Source organism: Phacochoerus africanus, chromosome 1 (genome assembly GCF_016906955.1).
Source record: "Phacochoerus africanus isolate WHEZ1 chromosome 1, ROS_Pafr_v1, whole genome shotgun sequence".
NCBI lineage: Eukaryota > Metazoa > Chordata > Mammalia > Artiodactyla > Suidae > Phacochoerus > Phacochoerus africanus.
Window position 1 is genome coordinate 287,339,101 of NC_062544.1, and position 22,242 is coordinate 287,361,342.

General features: G+C 50.2%; 2 protein-coding genes across 4 annotated transcripts in view; both read right to left on the bottom strand.

The window, feature by feature from the left end:
• The window catches only part of TSPEAR (thrombospondin type laminin G domain and EAR repeats), a 134,257-nt gene that overhangs the window by 58,609 nt on the left and 53,406 nt on the right, over positions 1-22,242 (bottom strand). The window lies entirely within an intron of this gene.
• LOC125137197 (keratin-associated protein 10-3-like) lies at positions 2,161-3,584 on the bottom strand. The gene is made up of 2 exons (XM_047797921.1): positions 2,653-3,584; positions 2,161-2,574 (listed from the first exon to the last, which is right to left on the bottom strand). Exons 1-2 carry the CDS (start codon positions 3,001-3,003, stop codon positions 2,161-2,163), a joined length of 765 nt encoding a protein of 254 aa, XP_047653877.1. The 5' UTR covers positions 3,004-3,584.

The window sequence follows — 22,242 nt, forward strand, 5'->3', positions numbered from 1 at the left end:
CAACCAATTTTGAAAAAGAAAAACAGACCTGGAAGGTTTACATTCCTTGCTTCTAGGACTTAATTTAGAGTCATGCTCATCAAGGCAGCGTGTGATTGGTGTAATAACAAACATGGAAGAATGAAACGCGCAGAAAGTCCCGAAATAGATCCACGCACGTATATGGTTTTTCGGCAAAGGTGGATCAATGGAGGAACGATAGCCTTTTCAACAGGTGGTGCTGGAACAACTCACAGCAGAGTCAAAAATCACGTGGGATGAATTGTAGAACTAAACATAGAAGTTAGAACCATAAAATATTGATGTACACGCAGGACGAAGTCTGTATGAACACGGGTTTAGACAAAGCTGTCTTAGAACCACTGAAGACAAGGTGATAGGTTGGATTTCATCAAAATTAAAGATGTCAGCTCTTCAAAAAGCACACTGAGGAGAATGAAAAGGCCACAGACGTGGAGACTCGCAGTACGTGCATCTGACTGACAGCTGGCATCCAGAACGGAGGAAGGGCCCTCGCAATTTAGCAGTAAGAACACAGTCTAAGAAAAATGGGCAGAGGTTTTGAACAGACCCATCCCTGAATAAGACACACAAATGGCAAACCAGCACAGGCGAAGCTCAGCCGTCCTCACCAGTCGTGGGGAAATGCCGACACCGCTGCACGCGCCACACGTACCCCGTGACCCAGCAGAGCTCTGCCTGGGCGTCTGTCGACCCAGGAGCGGGGAAAAGCGACGCCGAGCAACGTTTATCGTGGCTTTATTTGTAATCACAGAACTGGAGACACGCCAGCGCCCCCAGGGTCATCCTGCATCCACGCAGTGAGCCCTGCTCAGCAGAGGGCGAGGGTCAGCTCTGAGGAGACCACGCCCCAGACGGGGAACAAAGCCAGCGTGGGAGGGCGCGCGGCGGGACTCACTTCCTGGGGCAGAGCTGCGGCTCCCGGACGGAGGGCCTGAAGAGGCTGTCTCTGCTGCGGCCTGGGCGGAGGCCATAGCGTGCAGATCTGTTTCAAAGCTCATCAGACCACACCATTCCCCTGGAAGCACCAGCTCCGTAAACCAAACCCCAGAGGCTGAGGTTAACAGCGAACAGAGGCTGAAGGGAGGGGGACTTGCTGAGGGGAGGTGGCGGGGGAGCCCATGGCGTGGGGAGGGAGCTGGGAAGAGGAGGCTGAGACTCGGGGGTAAAGGGGCTCCCACCGGGGGTTCTGGTCCCGGACACAGGCTGCAGGAGAGGGAGGGGCAGGGAGGCAGCGCCTAGTCCGAGGGGGCCTTGGGGAGGGCTGAACCTGTCCCATCCTTGGATGGGCAGGGACAGAGGCCACGCTCGGCAGCACTTCCAGCCACTGCCTGGGTGGCCGTCCTGGGATGTCCCCGTCCTTGTCTCAGGAACGTTACCTGGTACCACATGGTCAGTGTGGGCTGTGGTCCATGGCCTTGGTACATGCAGGCCTGGCCTGTTTGTTGGCAGGTCATGGGGACACCCTGCAGCCGTGACCCCAGCTCCGTAGTGGCTATGGCTACGTGGACCCCCTAGGCCGACCACCTGGAGGGGACACTCAGGGCCAGTTCACCCAGATGGACGATGAGTGGAAATGGTCCAGGGGGCCTGAGAACCCCCAGACATGACAGGGGACCAGCCTCTGGAAAGCCCCAGGCTTGGGGGCTGAGCAGGCACTGACCTTCCTGCCGAGGGCAGGAGCCCCGCGGTGACCCGCCCAGAGCAGTCAGACCACCGCCTCGGAGATTCTCGCACCCCCCACTCCCAGACACACCCATGGCTGGAGGTGACCGACGTCGGGTCAAGCCTGTGTTTGCCCCCCAGTGAAGGTGGAAGGAAGCGGGTCAGGTGAAAAGTGAGTTTATTTCTCCAGGTGCCCGAGGAGGTGCTGGCAGGTGGGAAGTCCAGGCCGAGGGACCCGGGCAGAGGAACGGGGAGAGAGGGGAGGTGACCCAGGGGCGGGTGGCGGCACCTCCTGGGAGGCAGGAGCCCTGGGAGCAGGGCTCAGAGGTCAGGTCAGGATAGTGGGGACATGAGGGGACCCTGTCCTGAGTGGGGACAGCCACCTGACCCTGGTCAGGACTGAGGGGAGGCTGGGAGGACCAGGTCACGGGGGGGGGGACCTGAGCCCGGCTGGCCCTGGGGGGACGGGCCCGGTCAGCAGCGGGACTCGCAGGCCGAGGCGGGCACGCAGCAGGCGGGGCGGGAGCACGCGGGGCGGCAGAGCAGGGACACGCAGGAGGCCGGGCGGCAGCAGCTGGGCTGGCAGCAGGAGGCGGGGGCCCCGCAGGAGGAGACGGGCACGCGGCAGGCGGGGCGGCACACGGGCCGGCAGAGGAGGGACACGGAGGACGAGGGTCTGCAGCAGGACGAGGGGCAGGGGCTGGGCTGGCAGCACGAGGCGGCCGAGCAGGGGGAGGCCTCGCAGCACACGGGCGTGCAGCAGACAGGAGTGCAACAGACGGGCCTGCAGCAGACGGGCACACAGCAGGCCTGCTGGCAGGGGGAGGAGGTGCAGCAGGACGACGGGCAGCTCGACTGCTGGCAGCAGGAGTCTGAGCACGGGGAGGCCTCACAGCACACAGGTGTGCAGCACGCAGGTGTGCAACAGACAGGAGTGCAACAGACGGGCCTGCAGCAGATGGGCACACAGCAGGCCGGCTGGCAGAGGGAGGAGGTGCAGGAGCTGGTGCAGCCTGACAGGCAGGGGCTGGGCTCACAGCTCGCTGGGGTGCAGACGAGGGCCAGGCGGGGCGCGGAGGTGCAGCCGCTGGGGGCGCAGCAGGGGGGCTCGCAGCAGCTCTCTGGACAGTCGTCCCACTGCCAGGAGGAGCCGGTGCAGGAGTCACAGGAACCGGGCAGGCAGACGTGGCTGCCGTAGCTCAGGTCGCTGGAGCAGGCGGACAGGGTGGAGGCGGCCATGGTGGGGGCAGTGGGGCTGGAGGAGGTGTGAGTGTGTGTGTGTGAGTGTGTGTGAGTGTGTGTGCGGTGCTCAGACATGTGGGCCTTTTATACCCCTCCTGGCTCCTGTTTCCCAGGCTCAAGAAGCCTCCAGTTCCGGCTCCCAGGCGGCATGAGGATGCTCTGCCTGTGATGTTGTCGCTCATAAATCCTGACAGCGTCTGGCTCCAGAGTCTGTCCCATTGTGTCCCCAGGGGAGCAGGTGTGGGGTGGGGTGCCTCTGACCTTCCCGGGTCTCGCGGCATCGTCCTGTCCCCTGTCAGGGCAGCCCAGGCCACCACTCACGTTGCAGGTGGGTGGTAAACGTTCCCTCTGGTCAAACACCTCATCCTGTGGGAGCTGGACTGCCGCCACCTGTCAGGAGGGCCTCAGGGGCAGGGGCATTTAGTGGCCTCCCAGGACTCGTGGGCTCTGAGGGACTCCTCGCCACCAAGGCCTGCCTCTCTGCCTCCTTCCTGTCCATGAGTCCACTGTCTACCTCTCCTGCACTTGAAACCACAGGACTATGAATTGGGGCAAAAGCCTGTGCTTCTCTTGCCCTGCAGGATGATGGCAGCTTCCTGGCCTGCGGTTCCCATGGGTCAGCTGGGCTCGGAGGGGGTGATGGCCCTGCCTCCCTCTGGGGCAGCTCCCTGGGTTTGGACGGCCCACTTCTCCTCCAGGACAGCCCCTCTCGGCCCCAGCCAGGCCACTGCTGGCCCGATAGCCCACCCGCCTCCCTGCAGGACAGCAGACAGCCCCACTGTCACCAAGTAGCACACAGCCATGGCCACAGAACTCACAGCAAAGACAGGAGATGCAGCCAGGACACCGCCCCCTCCTGCTGGCTGCCAGCTCCCACCATTCTCCTAGGATGCAGCAGCTCGCCCTGCACGCACACGCACATCCACAAACACATGCAGTGCATTCTTACTGACGGCAGTTACGTCCCATCAAGTTACCGCAAACACTGAACTAGCAAATTCTGCAACTATTGAACCATGGCTCCCGGGGATCTCTGGGGCTGGGTTCCTGAGAGCCTTTGCTCACACTTCCACCAACTGATCAACAGGTGACCTTGTTGCATGTGTGTTTCTGTTGGAAGGCATTTTATTCAGTATGTATTTGCTGTGCATCTTAGCTCACCTTGCGCTCACGGCCACCAGGTTACAACTCAGGCCTGAAAGAGGCTCGTCTGACGTGTGCTTGTCCCTGAGGCGCGTCACAGCCTCCTTGTGCTCAGGGACATAGACAGCCCTGCTGCGCCACGCTTGGGGCATTTTAACCACAAGCAGAATGCCTCCTGAACGTGAAAAATATGGTACTAAAGAGACCATGAAAAGGGTGGGAAAGCTGACACTAGCAGGGTCAGCTGGGGACGTGTGCCTGGGGGGCCGGCACACAGCTGTTGATTTGGGCACAACACGCCCACGTTCGGAGTGGGTGGATTCACAGAGGAGGGGCCTGTCTCCCTCCCTCTCTTTCCAGCTACCCACTTTCCTGCCTTTCACCTGGCGATCTGTCCATCCGTCCGTCCATCCGTCCATCCGTCTGTCCATCTTTCCATCCATCTATCTAGTCTAGTCCCTCTCTCTATGGGCATACACACACACACACACACACACACACACAATGTCTTTGTGGGTATAAATATTTAAAATAAAATTGTATCATATTCTACCCACTGTGTGTTTTAAACTTAAACATGGGGCACCTTTCCTGGGAACACATGAAGATTTCACTTTCATTTGTAGCTGCCCAGACTCCCACATGGGTCTGTTCCCTTTCCTTTGCTGGGTAACAGAGTACCTCCAGTTTAGGGACTTAAAACAACACGTGCACGTAGCCTCATGGCTTCTGTGGGTCAGAAACCCAGGCACCGCTGACCTGGGTTTTCCGCAAGGCTGCCACACAGGGTCTTATCTGAAGGCTCGGCTGGGGAAGGGTTCTCTGCCGAGCTCACGTGGATCTTGTCAGAATTCAGCCCCTTGGAGGTGGTGGGATGGAGGGCCCTGATTGCTTGCTGGCTGTCACCTGGAGGCAGCCCTCATGTCCTCGCCATGTGGCCCTCTCTGAGGGCAGCTCACAACAGGACAGGAGCGAGCCTCCCTCCCAGGACTGGGGCTCTCCTCTTACGTAACACAACCACGCCACGCACCTGTACCCGTGTGCTTCCCTCGCCTTTCCTACGTTCTTTTGCGTCCATAAGTGTGACATAGGTCCTGACCTCACTGGAGCAGCAAGGCCACACTGCAGGTGGACACCAGCAGAGTCTGTCTCCCATGGTCTGTGTCCTGGACTTTTGAACAGGCTCACACTCCAATGCTTTTGCGCAGACCTCATGCCTACTTGGAAATGCCTGTGGGATAAACGCCTAGTGACTCCGGTCAACGGTACAGGTTTTAAACTTTGCCACAGAGCAGCAAACCGCCCTCGGAGCTGAGGAAGCACCCACATCCCAGGGGCGGGCACACAGTACTGACCTGCACGTAGCAGCGACCTGCTCCCAGCACTGACTTGTGCCCACAGCACTGACCCGCCCACAACGCAGGCGTCAGCAGCTTGTGCCTTTTCCTCCTTGAAAAGTGAACAGCGAAAGTGGTGGTTAAACTTGCCTTCTCTCCTGTCAAGCGGGGTTAAGCATGCTCACAAAACATTCACACCCTTTTCTCGGCCAATTGTCTCTCCTTATCCTTAGGCCATTTTCTGCTATGTTGTCGGGTGTATCAGCAATTTGTGAGATCTCATTGGGCATGATTGGCTCTTTCTCCATGACTCGTGTGGCAGTTATGGTCACCGTATCACTGTTGGTCTCTTCTGTGTATGATGCTTTATCCAGGGCAGTTTTAAAGCTTTTGTCATTAAAGTTGCAAATCTTATGTTGATGGCTGCACTCTTTCACTCCAAACTTGGAGCCGTCTTTCCCATTTTGAGGGGTTTTGGTCTCCTTTCCCATTAATAACTGAGAGAGGCGTAGTCACAGTCCCGGCTATGATTTTACCTTCCTCTATTTCTAGGCTTAGTTCTGCTGATGTCTGCTTTTTGTTTGGAGCTGTGTTATTGGGTACATACACATTTAAAATGATGCTGGCTCTCTGGTGGGCTGACCTTTCAGTTTCATGAAATGTCTTTACCTCAAATAATACTTCTTACTTTAATGTCTATGTTATCCGGTATGAACAAGCAGGTTTTTTTAGTTAGTGTTTGCAGTGATGTGTCCTTTCCAATTTTGTATTTCCAATTTCCCTGTGCTCTTATATTTAGGATCTAGTTCTTGTAAGCAGCACATGGGTTTTCTTTTCCTTTTTAAAATCCAGACTAACCATCATTATTTGTAAATTTGAATATTTAAATCTTTACCTTTAATTCAACTTTTGATAATAATTAGGTTTATATCCACCGTCTGATTATATGTCTTCTCTTTGTCCCGACTTTTTTATGTTCCTTTTAAACATTATTTCCTGACTGCTTCGGATTACTCACGCATTTTTATTATTCGTTTTCCTGCTTCTAATCATCAGTAGCTGTACGTGTTTTTCCTATTCCTTCAGTGGTTACCCTGGAGATTACAGGGTGCCTGCTCGGCTTACGTAACAGGTACCCCTTAGTGCTCCTCTGCCTCCGAAGCGATGCTGGGACCTCAGGATGCTTCATTGTCCCCCACCTTTCCTGTCCGTGTCGTCATGCCTTTTATTTCTGCTTGTAGCTTAGACCCCGCACACCTGTGAATGTAACACGTGACATCACAACACTGTGACCCTAAACCGAGCTTGGCCTCACTTCCGCTTTCCTTCTCAAGTTTCCTTTCAGCCTCTCCTCACTTCTTCCTGCATTTCTGGCTTTCAGTCATTCTGTCTGGAGACTTCGCTTTAATGTTCATTTAAGGCGGGTCTTCCGTTGTTGCACTGGCTCAGTTTTTGTCTGGCGATGTTTTGTTTCACCTTCGCCTGCAAATGGAATCCTTGCAGGCAGGCAGGATGCCGTCCCACTGGCTCCTTGCTTTCTCTGTTTCTGTTGGAAATGGGGGACAGATCTCACTGCTGCTACGGTGCGTTCGTGGTTACTTTTCCTCTGATTGTTTTCCGCAGTAAGTCTTTAGCTTTGCTTTTATCGGTTTTGTTATATGTCCCTAAGTGTGGCTTCATTAACATCCATTCTCTTAAGAAGGGTTATATTATTTCTTTTTTTCTTTCCTTTTCTTTTTTGCCCCCCGCCATGGCATATGGAATTCCTGGGCTGGGGATCAGATCCGAACTGTAGCCAAGACCGAAGCCACAGCTGTGGCAATGCCAGACCCTAAACCCACCATGCCAGGCCGGGGATCAAACCTGTGTCCCAGTGCTTCCAAGACGCTGCAGATCTGGTTGAGCCGCAGTGGGAACTCCTGCTATTTCTTTTTTTTTTTTATGCTTACCATTTTATTTTATTTATTTTTTTTATAATTTTTTTATTTTCCCACTGTACAGCAAGGGGGTCAGGTTATCCTTACATGTATACATTACAATTACATTTTTCCCCCACCATTTCTTCTGTTGCAACATGAGTATCTAGACAAAGTTCTCAATGCTATTCAGCAGGATCTCCTTGTAAATCTATTCTAAGTTGTGTCTGATAAGCCCGAGCTCCCGATCCCTCCCACTCTCTCCCCCTCCCATTAGGCAGCCACAAGTCTCTTCTCCAAGTCCATGATTTTCTTTTCTGAGGAGATGTTCATTTGTGCTGGATATTAGATTCCAGTTATGAGTGATATCATATGGTATTTGTCTTTGTCTTTCTGGCTCATTTCACTCAGTATGAGAGTCTCTAGTTCCATCCATGTTGCTGCAAATGGCATTATGTCATTCTTTTTTATGGCTGAGTAGTATTCCATTGTGTATATATACCACCTCTTCCGAATCCAATCATCTGTCGATGGACATTTGGGTTGTTTCCATGTCTTGGCTATTGTGAATAGTGCTGCAATGAACATGCGGGTGCATGTGTCTCTTTTAAGTAGAGTTTTGTCCAGATAGATGCGCAAGAGTGGGATTGCGGGGTCATATGGAAGTTCTATGTATAGATTTCTAAGGTACCTCCATACTGTTCTCCATAGTGGTTGTACCAGCTTACAGTCCCACCAGCAGTGCAGGAGTGCTCCCTTTTCTCCACACCCCCTCCAGCACTTGTTATTTGTGGATTTATTAATGATGGCCATTCTGACTGGTGTGAGGTGATATCTCATGGTAGTTTTGATTTGCATTTCTCTTATAATCAGCGATGTTGAGCATTTTTTCATGTGTTTGTTGGCCATCTATATATCTTTGGAGAAATGTCTATTCAGGTCTTTTGCCCATTTTTCCATTGATTGGTTGGTTTATTTGCTGTTGGATTGTATAAGTTGTTTATATATTCTAGAGATTAAGCCCTTGTCAGTTGCATCATTTGAAACTGCTTTCTCCCATTCTGTAAGTTGTCTTTTTGTTTTCTTTTGGGTTTCCTTTGCTGTGCAAAAGCTTTTCAGTTTGATTAGGTCCCATGGGTTTATTTTTGCTCTAATTTCTATTGCTTTGGGAGACTGACCTGAGAAAATATTCATGATGTTGATGTCAGAGAGTGTTTTGCCTATGTTTTCTTCTAGGAGTTGGATGGTGTCCTGTCGTATATTTAAGTCTTTTAGCCATTTTGAGTTTATTTTTGTGCATGGTGTGAGGGTGTGTTCTAGTTTCATTGCTTTGCATGCATCTGTCCAGGTTTCCCAGCAATGCTTGCTGAATAGACTTTCTTTTTCCCATTTTATGTTCTTGCATCCCTTGTCAAAGATTAATTGACCATAGGTGTCAGGGTTTATTTCTGGGTTCTCTATTCTGTTCCATTGGTCTGTCTGTCTGTTTTGATACCAGTACCACACTGTTTTGATGACTGTGGCTTTGTAGTATTTCTTGAAGTCTGGGAGAGTTATGCCTCCTGCTTGGTTTTTGTTTCTCAGGATTGCTTTGGCGATTCTGGGTCTTTTGTGGTTCCATATAAATGTTTGGATTGTTTGTTCTAGTTCTGTGAAAAATGTCATGGGTAATTTGATAGGGATTGCATTGAATCTGTAGATTGCTTTGGGTAGTATGGCCATTTTTACAGTATTGATTTTCCCAATCCAGGAACATGGAATATCTTTCCATTTCTTTACACCTTCTTTGATTTCTTTGATTAAAGTTTTATAGTTCTCGGCATATAGGTCCTTTACCTCCTTGGTCAGGTGTATTCTGAGGTATTTGATTTTGTGAGGTGCAATTTTAAAAGGTATTGTATTTTTGTATTCCTTTTCTAATATTTCATTGCTGGTAACGAATGCAACTGACTTCTGAATGTTAATCTTATATCCTGCTACTTTGCTGAATTTATGAATCAGTTCAAGGAGTTTTGGGGTTGAATTCCTTAGGGTTTTCTATGTATAGTATCATGTCATCTGCATACAGTGACAGTTTTATCTCTTCTCTTCCTATATGGATGCCTTTTATTTCTTTTTGCTTGTCTAATTGCTGTGGCTAGGACTTTCCAAACTATGTTGAAGAGCAGTGGTGAGAGTGGGCATCCCTGTCTTGTACCAGATTTGAGTGAGAAGGCTTTCATTTTCCCCATTGAGGATTATATTTGCTGTGGTTTTTCATAAATGGCTTGATATATATCAGGAATGTTCCCTCTATACCCACTTTGGCGAGGGTCTTGTCATGAATGGATGTTGGACTTTGTCAAATGCTTTTTCTGCGTCTATTGAGATGATCATATGATTTTGACTTTTTTGGTTAATGTGGTGTATGATGCTGATTGATTTGCATATGTTGAACCATCCTTGTGAACCTGGGATGAACCCAACCTGGTCATGGTGTATAATTTTTTTGGTATGTTGTTGGATTCGGTTGGCTAAGATTTTGTTGAGAATTTTGCATCTATATTCATCATGATATTGGCCGATAGTTTCTTTTTTGGTGGTATCTCTGTCTGGTTTTGGAATGAGGGTGTGGTGGCATCATAGAATGTCTTTGGGAGTATTCCTTCTTCTTCAACCTTTTGAAAGAGTTTAAGAGGAGGGGGCACCAATTCCTCTTTATATGTTTGATAAAATTCACCTGTGAAGCCATCTGGTCCTGGACTTTTATTTGGAGGGAGTGATTTTATGACCTCTCTAATTTCACATTTCATTCAGGTCAGTCTGTTCAGTTGGTCTGTTTCTACTTGATTCAGTTTTGGCAGGCTGTAAGATTCTAGAAAATTGTCCATTTCTTTCAGATTGTCAAACTTGTTGCCGTATATTTGTTCATAGTATTCTCTTATGGTTTTTTGTATTTCTGCTGTATCCGTTGTGATTTCTCCTTTTTCATTATAATTTGGTTATTTGGGTTCTTTCTCTCCTCTTTTTAGTGAGTCTGGCCAGGGTTTGTCAATTTTGTTCACCTTTTCAAAGAACCAGCTCTTGGTTTTATTAATTTTCTCTATTGTTTTTTGAGTCTCTATTTTATGATTTCTTCTTTGATCTTTATAATTTCCTTCCTTCTGCTGACTTTAGGACTTTTTGTTCTTTTCTTTTTCTAATTCATTTAGGTGAGGGTTAAGTTGTCAATTTGGGATCTTTCTTCTTTTTTTGAGAAAGGCCTGTTTGCTATAAATTTCCCCTGAGCACTGCTTTCGCAGCATCCCATAGATTTTGAGAGGTTGTGTCTTCATTATCATTTGTTTCAAGGTAGTTTTTTAATTTCCTTCTTGATTTCCTCATTGACCCATTGGTTTTTTAGTAGCATGTTGTTTAGTCTCCATGCAGTAGGTTTTTTCTCTTTCCTTTTCCCATGGTTGATTTCTAATTTCATGGCATTGTGGTCAGAGAAGATACTTGAAATACTTCTATGCTCCTAAATTTATTGAGATTGCTTTGTGTCCCAATATGTGGTCGATTCTTGAGATGTTCCATGGTATTTGAGAAGAATGTGTATCTGCTTTTTTGGATGTAGTGTCCTGAAATATCAGTTGTCTAACTTTTCTATTGTTTCCTTTAGGATCTCTGTTGCTTTATTGGTTTTCTGTCTAAGGATCTGTCCATTGATGTGAGGGGGGTATTAAGGTCTCCTACTATGATTGTATCTCATCAATATCTCCCTTTATGTCTGTTAATATTTGTTGTATGTATCTGGGTGCTCCTGTATTTGGGGCATATATGTTGACGATAGTAACATCCTCTCCTTGGATGGACCCCTTAATCATTAAGTAGTGTCCTTCTTTGTCTTTCTTTCTTATGTCTTTTGTTTTAAAGTCTTTTTGTCTGATATGAGCGTTGCGACTCCTGCTTTTCTGTCATGTCTATTGGCGTGAAATATTTTCCCCCACCCTTTCGCTTTCAATCTATATGTATCTTTTGTCCTAAGGTGTTTTCTTGTAGGCAGCATATTGAAGGTTTTTGCCTTTTTATCCACTCAGCCACTCTGTGTCTTTTGATTGGGGCATTCAGTGTCCATTGACATTTAAGGTGATAATTGATAGATGATTATTTATTGCCATTTGAACCTCATGTTCCAGTTGATTCATGGTTCTCCATTCTTCCTTTCTTTTTTTTTTTTTTTTTTTTTTGGTTGGATGGTCTCCTGTTATTATCTGCTTGAGTGTTTTTTTTTTTTTTCATTTTTTGCAAATGCAATATTTGGTTTTGGCTTGTGGTTGCCCTGTTTTTTAAGTATGCTAACCCCTTCCCATAAGTGTGTTTTAGCCTGATGATCCTGTAAGTTCAAACAACCTTCATTACATATTAAAATTAAGAAGAGAAACATACAAACAAACAAACAAAAGGGTTATTTACTTCCTAACATCCTTGCCCACATTTTATGTTTTGATGACTCTTTTTTACTGTTTCTTTTTATTTTATTTTGTTTGAAGCATGTTCATGATTAAATCTGTATGCTGGTTTTTCTTTATTTTTTTTTTTTTTTTTTTTTTTTTTTTTTTTTTTTTAGTATAGCTCTCTTGATTGCGGTTTCCTCAGTCCTAGTTCTTCCTCTCTTCTCTTTTTTTTTCTTTTCTTTTTCTTCCCTTCCTTTCTTTTTGGTTAGAGAAGCCCTTCATATTTCCTTAACTGGGTTTGTGTTGCTGTATTCTTTAAGTTTTTGTTTGGAAAAATTTTATTTCCCCTTCTATTTAAATGATATCTTTGCTGGATAGAGTATTCTAGGTTGCATATTTTTTCCTTTAGCACTTTAAATATCTCTTGCCATTCCCTCCTGGCCTGTAGTGTTTCTGTAGAGAAATCAGCTGATTTTCTTATGGGGTTCCCTTGTAGGTAACATTCTGTTTTTCTCTCTTGCTGCCTTTAGGATCCTCTCTTTATCACTAACTTTTGCCATTTTTATTATGATGTGTCTTGGTGTGGGTCTGTTTGGGTTCAGTTTGTTTGGGGCCCTCTGTGCTTCTTGTATCTTGAACCCAGTATCCTTTAGATTTGGTAAGTTTCCATCGATAATTTCTTCAAATATATTTTCCATCCCCTTATCTTTTTCTACTCCTTCTGGAATTCCTATTATGCGTAGATTGGCCCCTTTATATTATCCCATAGGTCTCTCATATTGCTTCCAGTTTTTTGATTCGGTTTTCTGTCTGTTGACCGGATTGAGTGATTTCCATTATTCCATCTTCCATATCACTGATTCGTTCTTCTGCATTATTCATTTCTGGTTTTTACTGCCCTTAGTTCAGTTTGCATCTCTGCAAATGAATGTTCTGTTTTTTCTTGGCTCCTCCTTATATTTTCTAGTTCCTTTCTGAGGGTGTCTGCATTACTGTTCATATCTTCTCTTTAATTCCTTCAGTATTTTCACTATTTCTCTTTTGAACTCCAGGTCTGTCAGACTGCAGAGATCTGTTTCATTGTTGACTGTTTTAGGTGAGCTCTCCTGCTGGTTTGACTGGGGGTGGTTTCTCACTTCTTCATCTTGCTTGTTGTTTTTCTTTCTCCTGAGGGAGTTGTACTCTCCTCCGTTACCGGGCAGTGTTTTGCCTTGTCACTGCCGTGGAATATTTCCTGAGGGCTGGCGTTGTTGGTCAATCTTTTTTGAGGCAGTGTGGCTTTTCTGGAGGTTGATGGGGCTAACAGTGTTTCTTTGAAGCAAAGGAGGACTTCCTGAGGGCAGACAGGACTGGGAGGTCCACACCACGATGGTAGCAGATTTCACTTGGTCATGCCGAGCTTGCTCTGGTGTTTTTAGGCTGTGGGGTCCTTGCAGGGGGTTGGTGGTGTGGGCAGCTGTTCCTCAGGTGCAGCACCCCCTGGGGGCTGGAGCAGCTATCTGGGTCACTGAGAACCTAAGAGGCTCTTCCCTAGGGCAGCCCAACTCAGAAGGCTGGCCTGAGAATGTAGGCGGATCTTTTCACAGTCTGGCCAAGCTTGTTGCAGCTTTTCTGGGCTGCAGGGCTCTTCCAGGGGCTGGTGGTGCTGAGCAGCTATTCTGCGGGAGTGGGGCACCCCCTGGGGCTTGGGGCGGGTAGCAGGGCCGCTGGAAACCCAAGAAGCTCCTCCCCAGGGCAGCCCGACTCAGAAAGACCGTCTGAGATCTTTTCCTGGCTCGGCCAAGCTTGTTGCAGCTTTTTGGGCTGGCAGGGGGCCCTGCCTGGAGCTGGCAGTCCTATGCAGCTGGTCCACTAGGTCTTGGCACCCCCTGGGGGCTTGGGGGGTAGCAGGCCTCTGTCCTCCCTGGGGCAGCCTGACTCAGAAAAACCGTCGAGATCTTCCTGACTACCGGCCAGGCTTGTTGCAGCTTTTCTGTGCGGCAGGGGGTCCTGCCTGGAGCTGGCAGTCCTATGCAGCTTTCCACTAGGGCACCCCCTGGGGGCTTGGGTGGGTAGCAGGGCCCTTGGAAACCCAAGAGGCTCCTCCCGGGGCAGCCCGACTCAGAAAAACCGTCTGGGAATTAGGCAGATCTATTCACTGCCTGGCTAGGCTTGTTCTAGCTTTTCTGGGCTACAGCCCTTTCTCGGGGGCTGGTGGTGTTTGGTGCTACTCTGCAGAAGTGTAGCCCCTCCAAAGGGCAAGCAGGCCTGTGCAGGGACAGCCCCTGCGGTGGTAGGCTTTCAGGCAATTGTTGAGGCCAGCCCTCCCGGATGGCAGGAAGCCCCAGGTTCAGGAGACAGAGGGTGGTGGGGGTGGTGGGAGGGGATGTACTGGGAAGCACAGCTTTCAGCTAGCTAGGGGCCTGTAGCTTGCTGTGGCATGGGGGGTATTCTATGGGGACCCACCCCTTCTTCTCTCCCCTCCCCAGCACGGCGCGCAGACCAGGCTCCTCTCCCAGGTTCCCTCTGATGCAGCTTTCCACTTCCCCCGCCCCCTAGAGTATTGCTCCCCCTTCCTCTGCGACAGCTTTGTTTTCTAGTCTCCCCAGGCAGTCTCTGCCCCGTCAAATGGTTTCTAGACCTCCCAGGCAGTTTCCCGCCCCGCCCAGCCCCTCAGCCCGGGGACGATCCTCTGGAGCCGAGGTCTCGGTCCCCAACCCCCACCCAGGCGTCCCCAGGCCCTTTCTCGGAGCCAGGTCTCGGTGCCCAGCCTCCACCCAGGCGTCCCCCGGCCCTTTCCCGGGGACTAACCTCTGGAGCCGAGGACTCGGTGCCCAGCCCCCACCCAGGCGTCTCAATTTTTGGTGACTGTGCCCGTAGTTCAATGTCCGTTCAGTTCTCGATCGGCTTTTCCGTGCTCCAACTTACTGCTACACTCTTCTCTGCATCTGAGACTCCTCCGGTTCGTTTGATCTTCCCCTGTAGGTGACTTTCCAGGGCGCGGGATCCCTTTCTCCTCCGCAGTTCCCTTTCGGGAGCACCCGTCCCGCTCGGATTCACCTTCTCTCTCTCTCTCTCTTTTCTCCCGTTCTGCCCAGTAATGTCACGAACTTCTTGCCGTTATTGGAGTTTAGGTTCCTCTGCCAGCGATTGGTTTGCTGTTCGTGCAAGTCATTTATCTGTAGATGTGCTTTTTTTGTTGTGTTTGTGGGAGGGGGCGAGCATGTCCCCCTACTCCTCCCCATCTTGTCCTCTCTCTGCTGTTTCTTGAAATGTGTAGCTTGAGTCTCTGAAAATTCTTTGCTATGATCCTTCCTGCATCCCCGTTCCCTCTCTTTCTCTCCACCGGGGACTCCAATGAGAAAAAAAAAAGTGAAATTTCTTCATCCAGTTCTACCACATGTATTCAGTTATTTCTCTCCCTTTTACTCTCCAGCTTCATCCTAGATGCTTCACAGCTTTCATCAGTAATCCTCCCTCTGGCAGAATGTGCTGCACGGTGAACAAATTCCTGCTTAGGAAGTAAAGGACCAGAGAAGGTCTGAAATTTAGCAGAGAGAACGGGTCTCGGTATCACCTGGGCGCTATTGGCAGCAGGGAGGGGCTTGGGCGCTTTCAGGGTTCTGGCTCAGGGGACCCAAGGACTCAGTAATTAACAGTTAAGAAACAAAAGGAAGACAAAGCAACCTTTGGTTTTCTGTGGAGGTTTTATTGAGGGGGCTGTGATCTCTGCAGAGAAGATGAAGGCACTCGGGGTTGCATGCAGAGCTTGCGGGGTTGCAGGAACCGTGAGAGGGGTGGGAAGTTGTGGATGGGTGAGGGCTCCGGGCAGAAGATGGGCGTGTGCTGCCCGCCCGGGAAACAGAGATGCTGCTGACCCCTGTTCACCCCTCGCATCTCACCAGGAGCCAAGCTCCCTGCACTCCAGGGTGCTGGGGATTCACCTTTAGACATTTCTCAAAAGGAAGAAAAAAAAAGCTTCAGATCCAAGCACGTCGGTAGCCATGAGACAAGAGTCAAAGAAGAAACTAGCAGAAAACTGACATGCCCACCACATGATACACCAGCCTGCAGATATCTAGGCATCAGAACCAAAAGCCACTAAATCATAGGATGGACATAACAAATGCAAAGCACACGAAAGACCCACATCGCAATTATAGAGAAATGCAAACAAAACCACAATGGGGTACCCCTCACACCAGTCAGAATGGACATTATCAAAAAGTCTACAGTTAACAAATGCTGGAGAGGGTGTGGAGAGAAGGGAACCCTCCTACGCTGGTGGGAAGGTAAACTGACCAACCACTGTGGAAAAGGTATGGAGGAACCTCAGAAAACTAAATACAGAACTACCACATGACCCAGCATTTCCACTCCCGGGCATATACCCGGAGAAAACCCATCATTTGAAAAGATCCATGCGGCAAATGTTCATTGCAGCACTATTTACAATAGTCAGACATGGAAGCCACCTAATTGTCCATCGACAGAGGACTGGATAAAGAAATGTGGTCCATGTACACGGTGGAATACTACTCAGCCATAAAAAAGAATGAAATAATGACATTTGCAGCAACATGGATGGACCGAGAAATTATACTGAATGAGGTAAGTCAGGTAGAGAAAGACAAATATCACGAGATCACTAATATGCGGAATCTAAAAAAATGATACAAATGGATTTATTCACAAGACAGAAACAGCCCCTTGGACTTGAAAATAACTATGGTTAAAAGGGGAGGGCGGAGGGGAGGGGCTGGGTGGGGTTCGGGATGGGCACGTCGCACAGGGCACATGGGGACGGAGGGTCACAGGGACCTGCTCCACGGCGCAGGGGTCTCTACCCAATGTTCCGTACCACCTCTGCAGGAATGGATGTGTGAACGCGCATCACTGAATCTCTTTGCGGTGCAGCAGAAATGAACATGACACTAAATCAGCTCTACTTCAACACCCCACTCCAGGGCGTTCCACTGGGGCTCAGCAAAACAACTGTGACTAGCTTCCATGAGGACACAGGTTCGATCCTGGCCTCGCTCCGTGGGTTAAGGATCTGCGTTGCCACAGCTGTGGTGTAGGTCGCAGACGGAGTTCGGATCTGTGTGCTGTGGCTGTGGTGGAGGCGGCAGCTGTAGCTCCGATTAGACCCCTACCTGGGAACTCCATATGCTGCAGGTGCAGCCCTAAAAAAGACCCAAAAGAATTTTTTTAAAGGAAAAGAGATTAGACTTGAGGTTACCAGAGGCGGGGTTGGGGGCTGAGCGGGAGAGAGCGTTTGGCGAAGTGTGCGAACTTTCAGCGAGGAGGTGAACGAGCGATAGGAACGTGCTTACAACACGAAGCGTTTGATCAACGCCTCTCCGTCACCACAGCCATTATGGGAAGAAAGCCTCAGAATGAACGAAACCAAGTTCTCTTAAGTTTTAAAATTCATTGACCTGTCTGTATCTATATGAGTTAATGGGGGACCACCGAGCTTATTATGATAATTCTTTCATGATGTGTGGTAGGTCAGCAAATGAAGTTGTACGCCTTACATTTATTCAGTGTCGTATGTTAACTGGATGTCATAAACTGGAAGCAAAAAAGGAAAAAGATCAGCCTCAAGTCACTCCTTGACTGGGCTCTGCCTGGCGCAGTGTGGGCTGCGGCAGTCCAGACAGGCAGGTACCCAGGGGAGCACACGGCAGCCCAGGTAGTGCACGGCGGCCCCAGGTGTGCAGCAGCCGGGGCAGGTGGAGTTAGGGTAGAGGGACACAGACCCTGGCCACCCCGCTGAAGACGTCCCCCCTGTTCTTGCATGCGATGTTCTGGGCCAAAAGTTACTTAGGGTCCACAGCAGACCACACACACCACACACCACCACACAACACACAGTAGTTTTACAAGCTGAGCTGCATCTCTCAGACCTAAAAAAAAACCGGAACTAATGAGAGATCTCTAGGTTCCAAACACCAAGCAGGAAGAGGCAGCCTGAGCTGCTGAGGGACAACAACCACACCACAACACACACACAACACACACACACAGACGCCAGGAGGGGTATAAAAGCCACAGCCTGAGCACCCACACACACACTACACACTCACCACACTCACACACACTCACACCTCCTCCACCCCCCGCCGCCCCCACCATGGCCCGCCTCCACCCTGTCCGGCTGCTCCAGCGACCTGAGCAACGCAGCCACGTCTGCCTGCCCGTTCCTGTCACCCCACCCTGCACCGGCTCCTCCTGGCAGTGGGACACTGTCCAGAGAGCTGCTGCGAGCCCCCCTGCTGCGCCCCCAGCGGCTGCACCCCCCCGCGCCCCCCTGGCCCTCGTCTGCACCCCAGCGAGCTGTGAGCCCACCCCTGCCTGTCAGCTCACCAGCTCCTGCGCCTCTCCCCCTGCCAGCCGGCCTGCTGTGTGCCCGTCTGCTGCAGGCCCGTCTGTTCACACACCTGCGTGCTGCACACCTGTGTGCTGTGAGCCTCCCCCTTGCTCAGACTCCTGCTCCAGCAGTGAGCTGCCAGCCGTCCTGCTGCACCTCCTCCCCCTGCCGCCGGCCTGCTGTGTGCCCGTCTGCTGCAGGCCCGTGTGCTGCAGGCCTGTCTGCTGCAGCCCGTCTTTGCACACCCGTCTGCTGCAGGCCCGTCTGTTGCACACCTGTGTGCTGTGAGGCCTCCCCGTGCTCAGACTCCTGCTGCCAGCGGTGAGCTGCCGTCGTCCTGCTGCACTCCTCCCCCTGCCAGCGCCTGCTGTGTGCCCGTCTGCTGCAGGCCCGTCTGCTGCAGCCCTCTGTTGCATCCTGTCTGTTGCACACCCGTGTGCTGGAGGCCTCCCCCTGCTCGCCTCGTGCTGCCAGCCCAGCCCCTGCCCCCGTCCTGCTCGGACCCTCGTCCTCCGTGTCTCTCCTCGCCGGCCCGTGTGCCGCCCCGCCTGCTGCGTCCCGTCTCCTCCTGCGGGGCCCCCGCCTCCTGCTGCCAGCCCAGCTGCTGCCGCCAGCCTCCTGCTGTCCCTGCTCTGCCGCCCTGCGTGCTGCGTGCCCGCCTCGGCCTGCGAGTCCTGGCTGCTGAGTGATTCTTCAAGGTCACCCCAAAGCTCAAAAGCTGTCTGCGCGTCTACATCCCTGGACTCCTTGCTAAGAGCCGAGACAGCATAAGCCCTCCCCCCGGGCCCCTGCAGTGGACAGCATGTCCCTGACAGCCCCTGTGCCTCTCCTCCTGGGAACAGCATGCCCACTGCCTCCAGCACCATGAGGCCCCCCCTGTCACGTGCCCTCGACAGTCCACCAACCAGTGCGACCCCAGAAAGCACCAGGCCCTCCCGCACTTTGAACCTCACGTGGCAAAAAGGAAATGAAAATAAATGCTTCAGCCGGCTCCTCACTGCTACTGCTGCCCTGAAGCTGTGGGGCCCGGGCTCTTCCACTGCTCCTGGCCGGCTGATTCTCTCCTCTCTCTCTCTGCCACTGTCAGTCCCTCCCAATAAACTCCTGCCCTGATGAATTGGACTGGATTTCCTTCCTGCTGTTTACAACAGAGGCCCCGCCTGACATCCCCGCACGGGGGAGGTCCCAGGTCCCTCCCTAGGTCCTCTGTGTTCCCATCCCTTCAGGGTGTTCTGCGCCCCTCCCCCACGCTGACCACACATACGTCCAAAGGATGCACACCTCAAGGACACAAAGGCTGAGTTGTCCTGGCAGTGGTTCAGCCCTGGGGTTGACCCCCGGCTCCAGAAGGATGAAGCCCACAGCCCTGGGCAGGAGGAAGCACAGGCGCCGGGACGCCAACCACAGCATCTGGGAATCACACTGGTGTGACAAAGCATCTCGCTGGCCTAAACCATCGGCACAAGCAGTGTGGTGTTGCTGGACCCCACCCTCCCTCTGGGGGCTGAGTTTGGGGCCAGACAGAGGGTGCCCACGGGACAGCCCCCAATAAAAAGCCAGGGCACTGGTCTCCCATGAGCTCCCTGCACAGTAGTAGCACACTCAGGCTGTCTCAGCTCCTGCTGGGGAGCCAGGTGCACCGTGTGACGCACCTGCACCCACCAGGAGAGGCTGGGAGCCTGCGCCTGGAGCCCCCCACTTCTGCCCATACCATGTTCCCTGTGCTGATCGACTCTGTGACCTAGTCCTGAGAATCTAGGGTATCAGCAAACCTGGAGGGTATCCTAGGCCCCCAGTACCCATCACATTGGCAAAAAGTTCAACCCCAGGAGTGACAAGCATGCCCAGAGTATAGGAAATAAGACCTGTTCCAAGTTGCAGGTGAATCCCCACCTTTCAGAGCAGGTTGGTGATGCCTGGGGAGCTGCCCCTGTGCACACCCTGCCCCAGGGGGGGCCTCCTGGGGAGCCCACAAGCCTGCACACGAGACCCTCAAGGCCATCTCACAACAACAATAGAAACAATCTCATGCAGCCCCTCAAGGAGAGGACAACTAAACCACAGCATGGAACACATGGAAGGTACACAGCTGTTAAAGTGGCTGAGCCAGGGAGACACATCTGCAGACGAATCCCAAGACATAACATGTGTAAAAAGAAAATCATGTTGCCAATTCTACACACATGATAACATGTACACACGGGTCAAAACACAAAGCAGTACTTTGCTTCACAGCTGCAAACACCTCTGTTAAACTCCAAAGATATACATGGTTGGACAAACACCAGCCTCATATGTGCCCCCCCCCCTGAGGGAGAGGGAGAGACGATGGGGGTGGGCATACAGGGACTTCTATGGTGTCTGTAATATTCTGTAAATACAGCAAAATTTAAGATTGGTTATACCGGTTTAAGGATACATGGATGCTTTACTATTTTCTATACTTTCTGAAATATTTTATTTAAAAAACTACTAGGAGTTCCCATCGTGGCACAGCAGAAACGAATCTGACTGGGAACCAGGAGCTTATGGTTTTGATCCCGGGCCTCACTCAGCGGGTTAAGGATCCAGCGTTGCCGTAAACTGTAGCGTAGTTTGCAGATCCTGGCATTGCTGGGGCTGTGGTGGAGGCGGCAGCTGTAGCTCCAATTAGACCCCTAGCCTGGAACCCCCATAGCCGAGGACACGGCCCTAAAAAAAACAAAAATAAAAAATAAATACAATAAGTAAAAATAAAAAACTAGCTAGAAAAGTAATAAGATATTACCCAGATCACATTCCTGAGCCAGATTCAGTAAGACAAACTACAACAATAAAAATAAGGTTTCCTTTGGAAATTTTAAAGGTGGTCTCTCCAGTTGAGGAAATGGAAACCTAACTACAAACTCTTTGGAAATAAATGAAGGAAGTCCTAATCTCAGAATGTGTGTGCTCTGGTAAAGCAGTATTCCAGGGGATAAATTATGCCTAAAAGACATTAGTAAAACAGGGCAAGAGTGAAAATAAATAAGATTTCAATTCAGAAATTTGGGGAAATTTCCAAAAGAAAGTAAAAGAAATAAATTAATAAAATTGATGTATTAAGATGAAGAAAGACGAGTTCTCCCCCGTGACACAGTGCGTTAAGGACCTGAAATTGTCACTGCAGTGGCTCGGGTGGCTACCACAGTGGGTGTTCGATCCCTGACCCAGGAACTTCCACATGCCAGGCACACTAAAAACAAACAAACAAACAAACAAAAAACAAAGAAAGAAATAACAGACATAAACCTAAAACTAAACATTTGTTTTTAAAAATCTATAAAAGAATGTAAATGTTGGCAAATCTGAAAGGGATAATAGATACTGAAGCTGGAGAAAAGTTTAAATTATGATAAAAGACATGCCTTTAAGTCAACGCAATTGAAGCCTTTAGATGAAGAGGGTAATTTTCTAGGAAAATATCATCCCTGGAATCAATTCAGGAAAAAGTAAACGACTTGAATGGCCTGTGATTACAGAAGAAGTTGAGAACAAGAAGGTTGGGGAACCCTTTCTGGGGCAGTAACCGCCAGATTCAAATATCGCCACAAGGATAAAATGTAGACCGATAAACCCAGAGGGGTCCAGTAACTAGCCACACCGTACTGTCACCTGATGCAGAATCAGGTGTCACCGTCACTTCACAGGTGATGGTTCTGGGCAACCGGGTGTCTGCAAGAAGAGAGCGATGACTTTGACCTCATGCCACACACAAAAGTTAACTGGAACGGGCTCCTGGACTGGACGTGAAAGACAAAATAATAAAGATGTAGGATGACCACAGAGGGTGCCTTTAAGAACCATGGAAGGCAAAGGTTGGCAGTAGGACTCAAAGTAGTACACACGAAGAAAAGAACTGATACATTTGGACTTCACTGAAATTAAGAAGACTCGTCGAAAGACGCCATGACAACACACGTTCACAAGAGTGACTCCCATTAAGAAGGCTAATAACACCCTGTCAGCCAGGCGGTGGAGCGACGGAAGTCACATACATTGCTGGTGGAAGGAAACTGGTACCTTGGAAAGAGGTTGGCGGTCTCTTAAACACACACCTATCACGTCACCCAATCATCCCCCTCCTGGCCAGCATCCAAGAAAGCGAAAACGCGTGTCCACACACGGGG